The sequence below is a fragment of the Sinocyclocheilus anshuiensis genome, unplaced genomic scaffold, assembly GCF_001515605.1.
Source record: "Sinocyclocheilus anshuiensis isolate Anshui unplaced genomic scaffold, SAMN03320099.WGS_v1.1 scaffold648, whole genome shotgun sequence".
Lineage (NCBI taxonomy): Eukaryota > Metazoa > Chordata > Actinopteri > Cypriniformes > Cyprinidae > Sinocyclocheilus > Sinocyclocheilus anshuiensis.
Window position 1 is genome coordinate 238,111 of NW_015557156.1, and position 11,832 is coordinate 249,942.

Below are 11,832 nucleotides of genomic sequence, written 5' to 3' on the forward strand. Positions count from 1 at the left end.
AAAACAATTCATTTTAGTTTGCTTTTATTTTAGAAAAACTGACAGAATAATTAAAATAGTGTAAAGAGTATACAGTGTATGTAAAAAAGTATTTATTAAATACTTGTTAAATTGTCCCAGTAAGCACTACTAAAAAAGAGAAAGGAGAGAACATAAAGGCAGTGAGTGAATGTTGAATGACCTAAGGGCGAATAAGAGAACAAAATTGAGAGGGTCATACGCTTTAGGATTGAGGGAATGGGGTGTGGGCAGGGCTGGCTGACCTACATTCTGCTGCCCTTTCACTGATCTGCCTGTGTGAATCACACTGCCTCTTTTAAACTCTTAGCAACACTTATTAGACACGCACACATACCCTCAGTACACATCCTGTGATGCTGTTATATGATATACATCTGCTCGTACGCACGCACATCATTGCGTTATAATGATTACTGTTCCACATGACACACATACACGCTCAGACACTTCTTCCCTTGTTTGCGCTCTCTATTTTTTGACCTACATCTTAGGCAGAGCTCAGTTACGTAACCAGAGTTATGTTGTGCTCTGGAATCCAGCGCTCCTGCACATGTTCAGAGACAAAACATCTTCTCTTCCCACGCCATTCCTCTCTCTGGCCTCTTTTCCTCCTTGTTCTCCCTCTCCTCATTTAACTTTTCCTCCTCCTTTTCTTGCATTTTCTAGTTTTCCCACTTGTCCTGACTCTGCTTGTTCGTTATACATACACTGGGCTTATTATTGCACACTGACAATCTGGGATTCAAAATCTAATTTGAATGTTTTAGTAAACAGAAGAGTTAAACCCATAAAATGAATAAGAAATATAATCTGCATTCTAGGTAACCAATCAAATAAGTGACTGTGTGAACCTTTGTACAAAAGGACAGATTTTCTTGTTCAGATAACATGGATCATCAGGTTTTGCACAAATACTGAGCCAGTCTGATGAATCATGTCATTCAAATTGCATTATAATATGATTTGAGATAAAATGAAATAAAAATAATAATTTGTGCTGTATAAATAAATGTGGCCTTTAATTTAGCAATTTAACATGAATGATAAATTCTTGTTTTCTTTCTATATTATTTGCATGACGTATTATCGTATATGCAAATAGTCTCTGTTTCCTATAGATAAGGTGTATGAATCATTAAAGGACTAGAAGTCAAGCACTGCTGCAAATCGTTAAAGAATTCTCTGACGTTTCTCAGCTACACTGCAGCACTTAAATGTGTTTTTGCTGTTCAGTTTTGAATTGAATGGTGTTCAGGCTCTCAGATGTATGTAGTGTTCAGTTATTAATGAGATCACAATGCAGCTTTCTGCTTACTCCTCTTTAAGCTCTCTGCAGGCTGGATGACGTATCTGCACCTCCACCCTCTCTCCTCCCCAACCCTCACTCTCTGAATTCCCCTTTTCTCATCCCTCTCCTCCCCTTCACACTGACCTACTTTTCCACTGACCTGCTTTCGTAAGGTTCCGCATACTCCGAACAAATAAAAAAAAAAAAACGAGGGAAATGGGGGAAAAAAGAGTGAAAAAAGACCAGCGAAGAGAACAAAGCACTGCAGCTCTTGCTAAAAGTCACCTTGCTTTTGTTCTTGCGTTGGCTCTTGCTACCGTAGCAACCGGTAGTGCGGCACAGTTCTGTGCTTGTTTTCATGTGATGTCATCAACAACAAGCACACAAAAATATTAGACACCTTTTAATGAATGTACTCATAACAGATGATTCGGCTGTTCGGTTGTAGTTGAATTATTGTAGAACAGGTAGTACTTTTAGATGAAGGTTGTACAGCAGGTTGTGTAAGTGCCATGCATATTACCTAATGCCGGACAGGGCAAGTGATATAACAAACTGGTTGTCTACCAGGAGCAATAAATTCATAAATAAATGACAGGTAATCGTTAACACTTGAAAATGAGTGTGTCAGAAAAGATCTAGTGGAGAATTAGCGAGAAAGTCAAGATGTAATTTCTTGGGACCAGGTTTTGAAAAGATTGGATTATGATATATTGCTTCTTTTTATAATGTCAGTTGATATCAGAACAGTTACATAACTTGTTTTCTGCTCTGGTCTTTTTTCTTCTTCTTTGAATTAGTGCCTGTACTTTCAGTACAGTATTTTCACGACCAGTGAACAGCGTGACCGGCTACATCATGTTCCTTTTCAATTATCTCACGTTCCTTTAAATTTGGTATAATTTGTAGCTGACTTTTTTATGACGTTGGTAATTTAATCCATCAATGCATATTTGGAGGAGAGAAAATGAAAGCATTTTTATGTGTATTTCTATTCGTTCACAGCCTGCCGGGTGTGTGTGTCTTTGGGATGTGACACAAGTGCTGTGACTTGGCCAGTGTTACATCATATTGGATGACTCTTGCGCCCTGCAGGAGTACAAAGTGTCCCTATGCATTTACAGAGCTCTCATTTCAATTAGTTTATGGTGCTAGGACGGGAGAGGAAAAGTCAGAAGCTGGAACCATAAAGTTTGTTTGCTTTTCCATTGGTCTGGTTTTAAATCTTGTGCAAGTGCAGGCTGGTATTGTTTATGGTAACACTTTCATATGGGGCATTAAGGCTTGTGTGGGCATAGCTGAGAAGTATAAACAACATGAGGCAACTTAAATTCAACATACATGTTTTATTATTCTTTCCACTCCTTTAGTGTCATTCTGAGCACCTCGACAGGTACGTCCACCTCTTTTAACAAACATCTTTTTTTTCTTATAACTTCAGTAAATACCACACAATACACCAGGGTACAGAGGTGAAAGATTAAAAGGACATGAAAATACATACATACTGTATCACATTGAGGTGAACAGACAACAGACACTAGAAATAGTAACCCGAAAAGAATAATAGCATTGGAATATAAAATAAAATACAATATTAATAATAATTATTATTATTATAGAATGCCAAAATAAACTTGATACAAACTTTAAATACTCAAAAGAGAGAATTTGTCTGTACACTTTTTACATAATGGCCAGTGCCAGGCACCCGTTTGGGAACAATAAACACAGATTGTATAAAAGCTGATGAAAAAAATTCAGTGCAGAAGCAGCTTTCAGCTGTGGTATATTCTACAAAGACAACTAGTGGGACTGGATTTGTGTCTAGGTAACACTTAGTCGTGTGCTGCAGCATTTTACTGTGTGTTAACTTTTATATGCAACAGTTAATGGGTATGATGATGCAATGGGCTACACACACCAAAGGAGAAACACTCCAGTTCTGCGTAACCTCAACTGTTTCTTCTCATGAGGTAGCATGTGAGGCGTCTCTGAAACCTGACCACAGAGGACACGACCATCTTGAGATGGCAATGATATATCTTACACTTTGTACAGTCCGCAAATTAATTCGGCCTGGGGAGAGACCGCCTTGACATTTCTGAAAGGGTTTTTACTCTAATTTGGCTAAATGTCAGGTAGACTTTTTCAAAAAAAGGATTGGTTACAGTGACCTTTGGAGAGGGTCGATCCATCAGGCTCCTTTACAGTGATACAATATAGTAAATTGATGTACAAAAGGTGATTTTTCACTGGTTAACCTTGACCTATGAATGACCGAAACACTATGAAGAGAACATTCTCTCGAATGGTGTGATACAGAGACATAAATACGATGATTTAAAAAATATAATGGAAGCATCAGATATGAACATTAGGAAAGGACTATACAGGAATTCAAACAGTAAGAAGTAGACAGTGTTCGTAGTCTTTCTCCCACATTTCTACTCTTTAAGATTGACGTCATTTTTTTTTTCATAAAATATATTGAAATATGATATGTTTAGTCATGTCACAGTATTATAATAATCCAAGTGCTTCAATAATGCTAAAGTCCAAAGGCAGAGGAGAGAGACAGGCATTAAACCGGTTGAGGTTTTTCCTCCTGAAATCAGTAGAGAGAAAAGGACTTGTGCCTTTAACTCCATCAACTTGTGGCGAAAACTACTTGGGTTCAGAGACTACCCATCAATTTAGCTACGAAACATGGTAGAGATATGTAAATATTCAAAGGTGAAGTCAAAGGTTGCTATACAGAGTTTTGTAGGTTTTTTTTTTAAAGAGGAAAAAGATCATTTGAAAGAGCTTGATTTCCTCTTCGTAACTTCTTTGAGTTACAGTTAAGTGCTTATGAAAGAGAGTGATAGAACAGAGCTGCATTAAAAGGTCAAAGAATCGCTCTTGATAAGAAAACAGACCAAGAACACAAGTTACTTTCTTGTTGTTCTTGTTACGTATAAGCAATAGACTTTCATGCAATTAATTGGTACCATTTTCATTTTTCTTTCTATGGATGGTAAAGGTGACATTTATCAAGTCCTGTCTTAACTCTATTAAAGGATGCGATGTGCCAGTTTCAGTCACATTTCTTGTTTCTGCTACCTCGTCCTCCTGAGCTCCTCTTCCCGCTTTCCTTCCATTCCTCTTCCTTCTCTCTGGAAGGAAACTGTTGTGTGCAAAGTTCACCTGCTGTCTCACTCTCCCCTTCCTTGCTTCCAGAGCTGCTGCCTTGCTGCTGGTTAACCTGCGCTAGCGCCAGGTACGGGTGCTGAGGCAGAGCGGAATCGGGTGACGTAGCAGCTGTTATAGCCAGGACGTCTTGGGAGCCACCGTTAGATAGTGCTCTATACTTGAGCCTTAGCTTGTGTGGCAGAGCAGTGCCTTTCATTTCACCTTGGTTGTCTCCGTACTGGTAAGCATCACTGGCGACCATGGTGGGTGAGGATGCTGACTGGTGGATGGCATGATATCCACCAGTATCAGAGGAAGAGGATGAGGGAGATTCATCGTCAGTGGAGGCTTCCTTATCTGAGCTGCGTGGGTCTCCATCGCTAGAGGAGGTGTCCTTGCCTGAGGAGGAGTGCTCTTGGTAGAAGCCATCTGCTTTTGGACAGCCTTCATACGTTAGCACTGGTGGCTCCTCGTTCAGAGTGCCGAGGTAGGGATTGGACCGCTGGTATATGTAGGCTTTTCCAGCCTCGTTGAGCAAATCTGGGGCAAAAGAATTTCGAGTGCCCTCTTGAACCTGACTTCTGCATTGTCCTTGAATGCTCAGGTCTTGCTGCTGTATGACAAACCGCCTGCTCTCCCTGGTATCTGCCTTGAATTCATAGCTTGATGAATCCAAAGACCTCCTGGCCAGCTGCTGTGCCACCTCTGAAAGAGTCTCTAAACCATCAGGTCTTATTGGTAGATTGCACCCTGTTTGAGTAAAATGAGTGATTTGCCCATTCTGTTGTGTTTGGGAAGCCACCTGCTGATCCATGTCCTCAACCCTTTGGCTCTCAACAGGGTAGGAGCTGCTTCTGGAACGAAAGAGAATGACGCTTCTCTGGGGTGTGGCGGAAGGAGGGGCTGGGTTGTTGACACCTTCTTGCTGTTCCATTTCTTGTGCTTGGTGATTCTCCAGTCGTCCAAGACTTTGATGGCCATTGAACATGCCATTAAGAACACTTGCCTCAAGCCTGTTAATGTCCATTCCAGAGCTCTCGTGTTTGATGTCAAAGTTTATAGGTTCAGGACTGTCCCGTGAAGATCCATCAGACATGTCAGACAGTGATCCATGGGGGGAGTACTTGAGTAACGTTGTGTGGCGTTCACTCCTGGTCGGCTGCTCAGCCTCTGAGGAATCAGAGTTCATCATGACCTGAGAAGCACTGGAGTATCCACTGCTTGAGTAATATGGATTTCCGGAAGTTGCTCCGGTACCATTAGCTTCATTAGTCGCTGCCTTGATAGCATTGCTGATCTGCTGTGTCTTCTCCATGTAAGAGGCAGAGCTTATGAGTCCAAATCTTAGTTTCAATTGCAAGAGTTCTGTCTTCAGCCGCACATTCTCCTCATTCAGTGCCATTACCCTGTTCTCCAACACCATATCATTGAGCCGGCGCTTCTCCCTTGACCTTTTGGCAGCCTCGTTATTCTTGCGACGCTTCTTGCCTCAAGCCTGTTAATGTCCATTCCAGAGCTCTCGTGTTTGATGTCAAAGTTTATAGGTTCAGGACTGTCCCGTGAAGATCCATCAGACATGTCAGACAGTGATCCATGGGGGGAGTACTTGAGTAACGTTGTGTGGCGTTCACTCCTGGTCGGCTGCTCAGCCTCTGAGGAATCAGAGTTCATCATGACCTGAGAAGCACTGGGGTATCCACTGCTTGAGTAATATGGATTTCCGGAAGTTGCTCCGGTACCATTAGCTTCATTAGTCGCTGCCTTGATAGCATTGCTGATCTGCTGTGTCTTCTCCATGTAAGAGGCAGAGCTTATGAGTCCAAATCTTAGTTTCAATTGCAAGAGTTCTGTCTTCAGCCGCACATTCTCCTCATTCAGTGCCATTACCCTGTTCTCCAACACCATATCATTGAGCCGGCGCTTCTCCCTTGACCTTTTGGCAGCCTCGTTATTCTTGCGACGCTTTTCCCAGTAGGATGCATCTTTCTTTTCATCTGAGATGAACTCCCGCTTTCGCCGACAGGTCGTGTTGGGTTTTGGTTTTATTAGTCGGCCTTGACGAGGAGGGCTGGTGATTTGAGGTGATGGTAAACTCTCACTGTAGTTTGAGAAGGTTTCTAATGTTTCCAAACTGGAATCGTTGTTTTGGGTAGGAAGATTTAGGCTTTCCATTGTGATCCTATTAAGGCCAGTTTGTATAACTGGCACTCAGTGGACATTGAAAATTAATGTTGTAATACTGAAGAGTGTTTGTTTCTGATTCACACTTCAAAAACACACTTAATTGTCAGTATGCACAATGATGTACAAGGTTCTGTTTTTCCTCCAAAGAGGAACCGTACGTATTTCTGATTGATGCCTTTTTCCTCCTACTCTAACCAGTCTTTCAAACCTTTCAAGTGTCCAGACTGGTCAAAAAGATAAGAAAAAGATGAAAGGCAACAAAAACAACCGTCATTGGATAGGTGTGTTACAAGTTTAGTTTAGTAAGGATAGTCTTCTTTTTTGTTTAGCTTGCTTTTAGCTCTTTCTTAATTTAGACAGTTTAATTTGTTGACTTGGCAAAGCTCCTTGTTCTTGATGGGTGAGGTGGCAGTGTAGGCTGGGATTGCTGTTGAAGAATAAACTTTCTTTTTCCAAGCACCCCGAAAGATGTTGATCATTCATCAGAGCAGTCTCAGCTCAATGTTTTAGCCTAGTCTTTGATGAACAGATCTGTAAAGACAATGAAACAGGATGCGTTTACTTAAAATGTGCCTACAAGAATGAATAAAACAAATGTGTCATAGAGGTAACAAGAAGTAACAGAGCAGGATAAAGTTATTATAAATGGTGTATTATTTCCAAAGTTTTCTACTTTATTGCACTGGTGACATTGCCGTTTTTTTTAACTCTGTTGTAGGTTTTTGTATGAAGTTAAGAAGTAGACTACTTTCAGCCCCTTAAATTAGAACAAGCATTTAACTTTAATTTGAGGGTTTTGTGAAGACCTTTCCCTTACAATTTGCATTCAAAATTTACAACTTTGATGATGAATACCATGGATGAATGTCAAATGATGCAATAGCAAAATGTATTCTCTCTATTAATTCAGAAACATCCCAGTGTTCCATTTCCAATCTTGGCAGCACCTGAAATGTTCTGCTTCTCCTCTGTCCTACGAAATGTAGGTCAGTAGAGTAGCGTAGCACAGCGAGTAGGAGATCATGCCGTGCTACAGTAGGACGCTTATTGTGTAAGATACTCCACTGTCACATAATCAGAGACACCTGACTGACTGGCAGGACTGCAGGCAAAAGAAGCACCACAGAAGGTAACTAAAGGTGTGGAATATCCAGAATAACCCTCTTCTCTTTTTATCATTTATTTGTGACCCAAACATCATTTATTGACAATGTAACTAAGAACATTTGGTTTACTAAAAATAAGGAGTACGTAATGTACACAACTAACTTTTTAACTGACTTCTTATTGTGCTTTTTTATTATTAGGACTTTGTCCTTGATTTGTTAGCTCATCCGATTTTGAAGCTTATCGTGAGAATCTGAATTCATGTTACATAACCACACACAGCTATTGCACCATCGCTAAAACACAACCTCAACACCAGGCATTCTCATAGTTCAACACTAAAAAAGAGGAAGAGGAACAAAAATGTGCAGCACAAACAGCCCATTGTTCTCAAAAGCAAACATAGAACTTTGCAGACGCCTGTTTTGTTTAAGCCCGATTGAATTTTCCCTTATCTTCAACCACACGAGTGAGTATTACTTTGTATTTCTACATTTGTACGTAACTTTGTCCATTGTGGTTAGGCTTAACACACTGTGGGGACAGAGCATCCTGAAAACATGGAAGCACAAAGTATTTGGTCCATGCATGACTATTTTTCCGTAGGAACGCACACGAGAGCAAGGGGGAGGGCGGTGGACGTTGCGCGTGTATCCCACTGACCTAGAAACCGGCTGCTCCGTAAACACGGTGCGTGCGCGCACTGGGTCCAACGCTGTGCTGTAAAATAGGTCAGTGGGGCGGCAACGGTGTGTGCGTGCGCGGGTGTGTGTCTGTGATAGAATGCGTCTGAGCAAGTGGGGAGGAATTATAGTGCCTACCAAAAATAGTGTGCTTGGGTGAGGGAGGAGTTAAGGATTCCAATTGGGGGACGAGACAGGAATTTACCAGCACTGCAGAGGTACAAAAAAAAAGCGAATACGTCAGCATCAGAATATTAGATTAAACTGGGCTATGAATCACTCCAGTGATGCACTGATACGCATCAAATGCACTAGCATTTTCCTGAAACGCAATGAGAAAGGGAGGAAGATTTCAAAATGAGGGATTCTGCTCTTACACCACAAGGATTGTCCGATGTGGTCCAGCTTTTGTAATATCACTCATCATCAGCTATAAAACAGAGAATGAGGTACTGCGCAATTCAGACTGCAGGTTGTGGCTCGATGCCAGATTGTCATAACAGTCAAGGATCATTTTAGGAAATGCTGAGCTAAATTCAGACACCTAAATTACTATAAATATAGTGCCTGTAAATCTTTATTTAATGGTAGATTAGTGACTTAGGATAAGAATGATTTTCAAAAAATAAGGAGGAAGACATAACCGTCCACATGCACATTTGTGTTATTGGTTCCCCCAGCTTGTTTACTTTTCCTCTTCCAAGAATAAGTGTCCACAATTCAGAAAAAAGAGCTTGAGGTCCAGTCAAACACAGTTATGCACCGTTCCACATGGATAGTGTTTACAACTGGAAGACTCCCTGCATGTGTTCTCCCAGTCACATGCAGGCAAAACTGTTACGCCTCCAGTCTTCCTTCCAACCTAAAGGCCAAGTAGGCCAGTAAGACTGTGAGATAGTATGTTGGCTAGACTCTTAATTACAGGGGTTAATGCTGAAATCACAATAGCTGTCCATGAAAATTGAGTTCACACCAATTTGTCAGAGACTAGGATGCTCTTCAGATTATATGACCACTTGTGTGCATGTCATTTGGGTTTTTTTCTGAAACAAAAACGTTATTATTTGGTTTTCAGACTGATGCTTAGTATTGCCAGAAGTTTGGGAGCAATGTGAGGCAGTTTCAGATTCCTGGCATTGCTGAACGGGGAGTGGTGGAATTGTTAAGGGGCAAAGTGTACTTGGTTTGGGAGTAGGTCAGCTTTTTATGAGTCGAGCATGCAATGGGTATTGCATCACAATTAGTTATGATAAATTATTAAACATTTGCACATTAGTCTGCTAGTCTTGCTTGTGACTAAACCTGCCTCTCTCTTTCCCAACCAAAAGTTTTACGTCGCGTCACATTGCACAATAATCTACGAGACCCGCACTCGCATTACAAGAATTGAATTAATTCACTGTAATTATTAGGCTACTGTGACGTGATTACTGAACATTCGCGCATCTGAGGAAGGTCCGTCTATGTTCGCCACTGAACATCGTGCAACCAAACAACCCCTCGCGTGGCATCGGAACGCATTATCCTATCGGGATATCCTATTTTACAACCAAACGCGTTGTAAGAAACGCGGACTTGCAACTAACTTATTGAAATGCAAGGGAATGGTGCCACCGCAATGCACAGCCATTAACTGACCCCACAGCCACTCTTGCGTTTGGATTTCGTAATGATCACCACCTCCCCCACGCCACGACCGTCTCGCCTTGACATTGAATGTTAATCTGTATGCGAGATAATCTGTTGCTACCTTACACTTCACGATATGCCAAAATAAACAATAAAGAAAAGAAAATCATTGAAAACCAAAGAATTTGTCAGTCAGCGAAGCATTTGAGAGGCATGCCGACCCTGAGTCCGTTTCCATGTGAACAATGACATGCCCTGACCACGTTGCAAGGTAAGAGCCTAGCCTACTACTGCTTAGCCTGCTACAAACTCTGTAAAACACAATACATACAGCACGTATTATGAAATATTTTATGATAAACCGACTGCAGTTGAACTCACCGAAGTGAAATAGCACATTCCTTTCGTTAAACGGAAGAATCCTATTTTATTCTTCAATAAATCGCTCCTCTGCGTCTCTATATGCGGTTTCTCGTCCCAATTCTGCTCATTCTTCCTTTTACAACTTCAGTCTGGGCTGAAAATGTCTCGCGTGGGTCGTGATCCACTCACCGGCTTTGTGTCGATTAATGTGACTCCCTGAATGTGCTGCTATTCGCCGTCTATCTCCCTCCCTCTTCGTCCTTGTGTTATGTCGGAGGCGTTGCTCCAGTTTTCCTCTCTTACACACACGTACACACACACTTACTCCTCTCGTCGTCCTCGAATGTGTGTTAGTAGGTCAGCGGTTGCATAACACGGAGCTTTGGGTGCCTAGTCACAGTTTTGTTCATCATGACGATACACAAGCCTCCACTCCTGCCCAAATGACCGAGGAGGGAACGAAGGGGGTCAAAAAAGCTCTTCTCCCGTTCACCGTAAAGACACTCGCCCTATACACCGACCACATACACGTCAACAGCAGTGTGCGGCGGCTTCAACACGCCTCTGTATACTCCGCTTCTCTGGAAGAAGGAGGTTACGAGACTGCTAAACTGTTGCGTAAATATTCACAATTACATAAAAGATACTTTGGCTCAAAGAAAAGTCTCAGTTGATTACAATCTATCTCACCGTCTATTTTGAAAAGTTTAAGTAGGCTACATTTCTTTAAATATTTTTGTTCTTTCTTTTAAATATTATTTCAGTAAAATAATGTATTTAAGTGCTATTGTTCCATCTCAAACGTAATATTGTGCTTTTTTTTTAAAGAAGTTACAGGGTTGATGGTTTTATTAATGATAATAATAATAATAATAAATTATTAGCAAAGTAAAATTCTTATCTTGAGGATAAGTATTATAGTAGTGCAATTAGTATTTTATATTATTAGTGTAATAAGAATATTATAGCACTGTTATTATTTACACGGGTACAAATTAGCAGTTACTTTACTGTAAGTACAATGTAACAATATGCACATTTTAAGTATCAAGTAAAGATATTTAATATAGCATAACATTGAATTATATACTGAAATATTAGTGATGAGTCTAAAATAAACACTAATATAATTCAGCTGCCTATTATTTAGTTTATATAGTTTCGCATAGTGATTTTCAGTTGCCCAACAAAAGCTTGTTCAAGAAGAATGTATGACTTGTACATACCCCGTCTCTTTCAAAACATGATACAGGCCAAGGTTACGGTTTTTACAGGTTTTAGGTTCTTGTATGCATTGCAGCGTTTACTCATATTTAGGTTATGTGTACGTGTCTGTGTATGTCATTATAAATCGGTAGGTTCTTATAAGTTCCTTGACCTGAA

The 11,832-nt window shown here is 40.7% G+C and overlaps 1 protein-coding gene across 3 annotated transcripts; it reads right to left on the reverse strand.

The window, feature by feature from the left end:
* Positions 1 to 2,635: 2,635 nt before the first annotated feature.
* On the reverse strand, positions 2,636 to 11,000 carry nfil3-5 (nuclear factor, interleukin 3 regulated, member 5). Of its 3 annotated transcripts, none has more exons than XM_016473382.1 (3): positions 10,639 to 11,000; positions 5,979 to 7,198; positions 2,636 to 5,496 (listed from the first exon to the last, which is right to left on the reverse strand). In XM_016473382.1, the coding sequence occupies exons 2-3, from the start codon at positions 6,653 to 6,655 to the stop codon at positions 4,389 to 4,391; spliced, it is 1,785 nt and encodes a 594-aa protein (XP_016328868.1). In that variant the 5' UTR covers positions 6,656 to 7,198; positions 10,639 to 11,000; the 3' UTR covers positions 2,636 to 4,388. The 3 variants fall into 3 exon arrangements, with proteins under 3 accessions (XP_016328868.1, XP_016328867.1, XP_016328869.1); XM_016473381.1 differs by having other exon boundaries at positions 10,468 to 11,000; XM_016473383.1 differs by lacking the exon at positions 10,639 to 11,000 and having other exon boundaries at positions 2,636 to 5,934; positions 6,417 to 6,682.
* Positions 11,001 to 11,832: the final 832 nt, after the last annotated feature.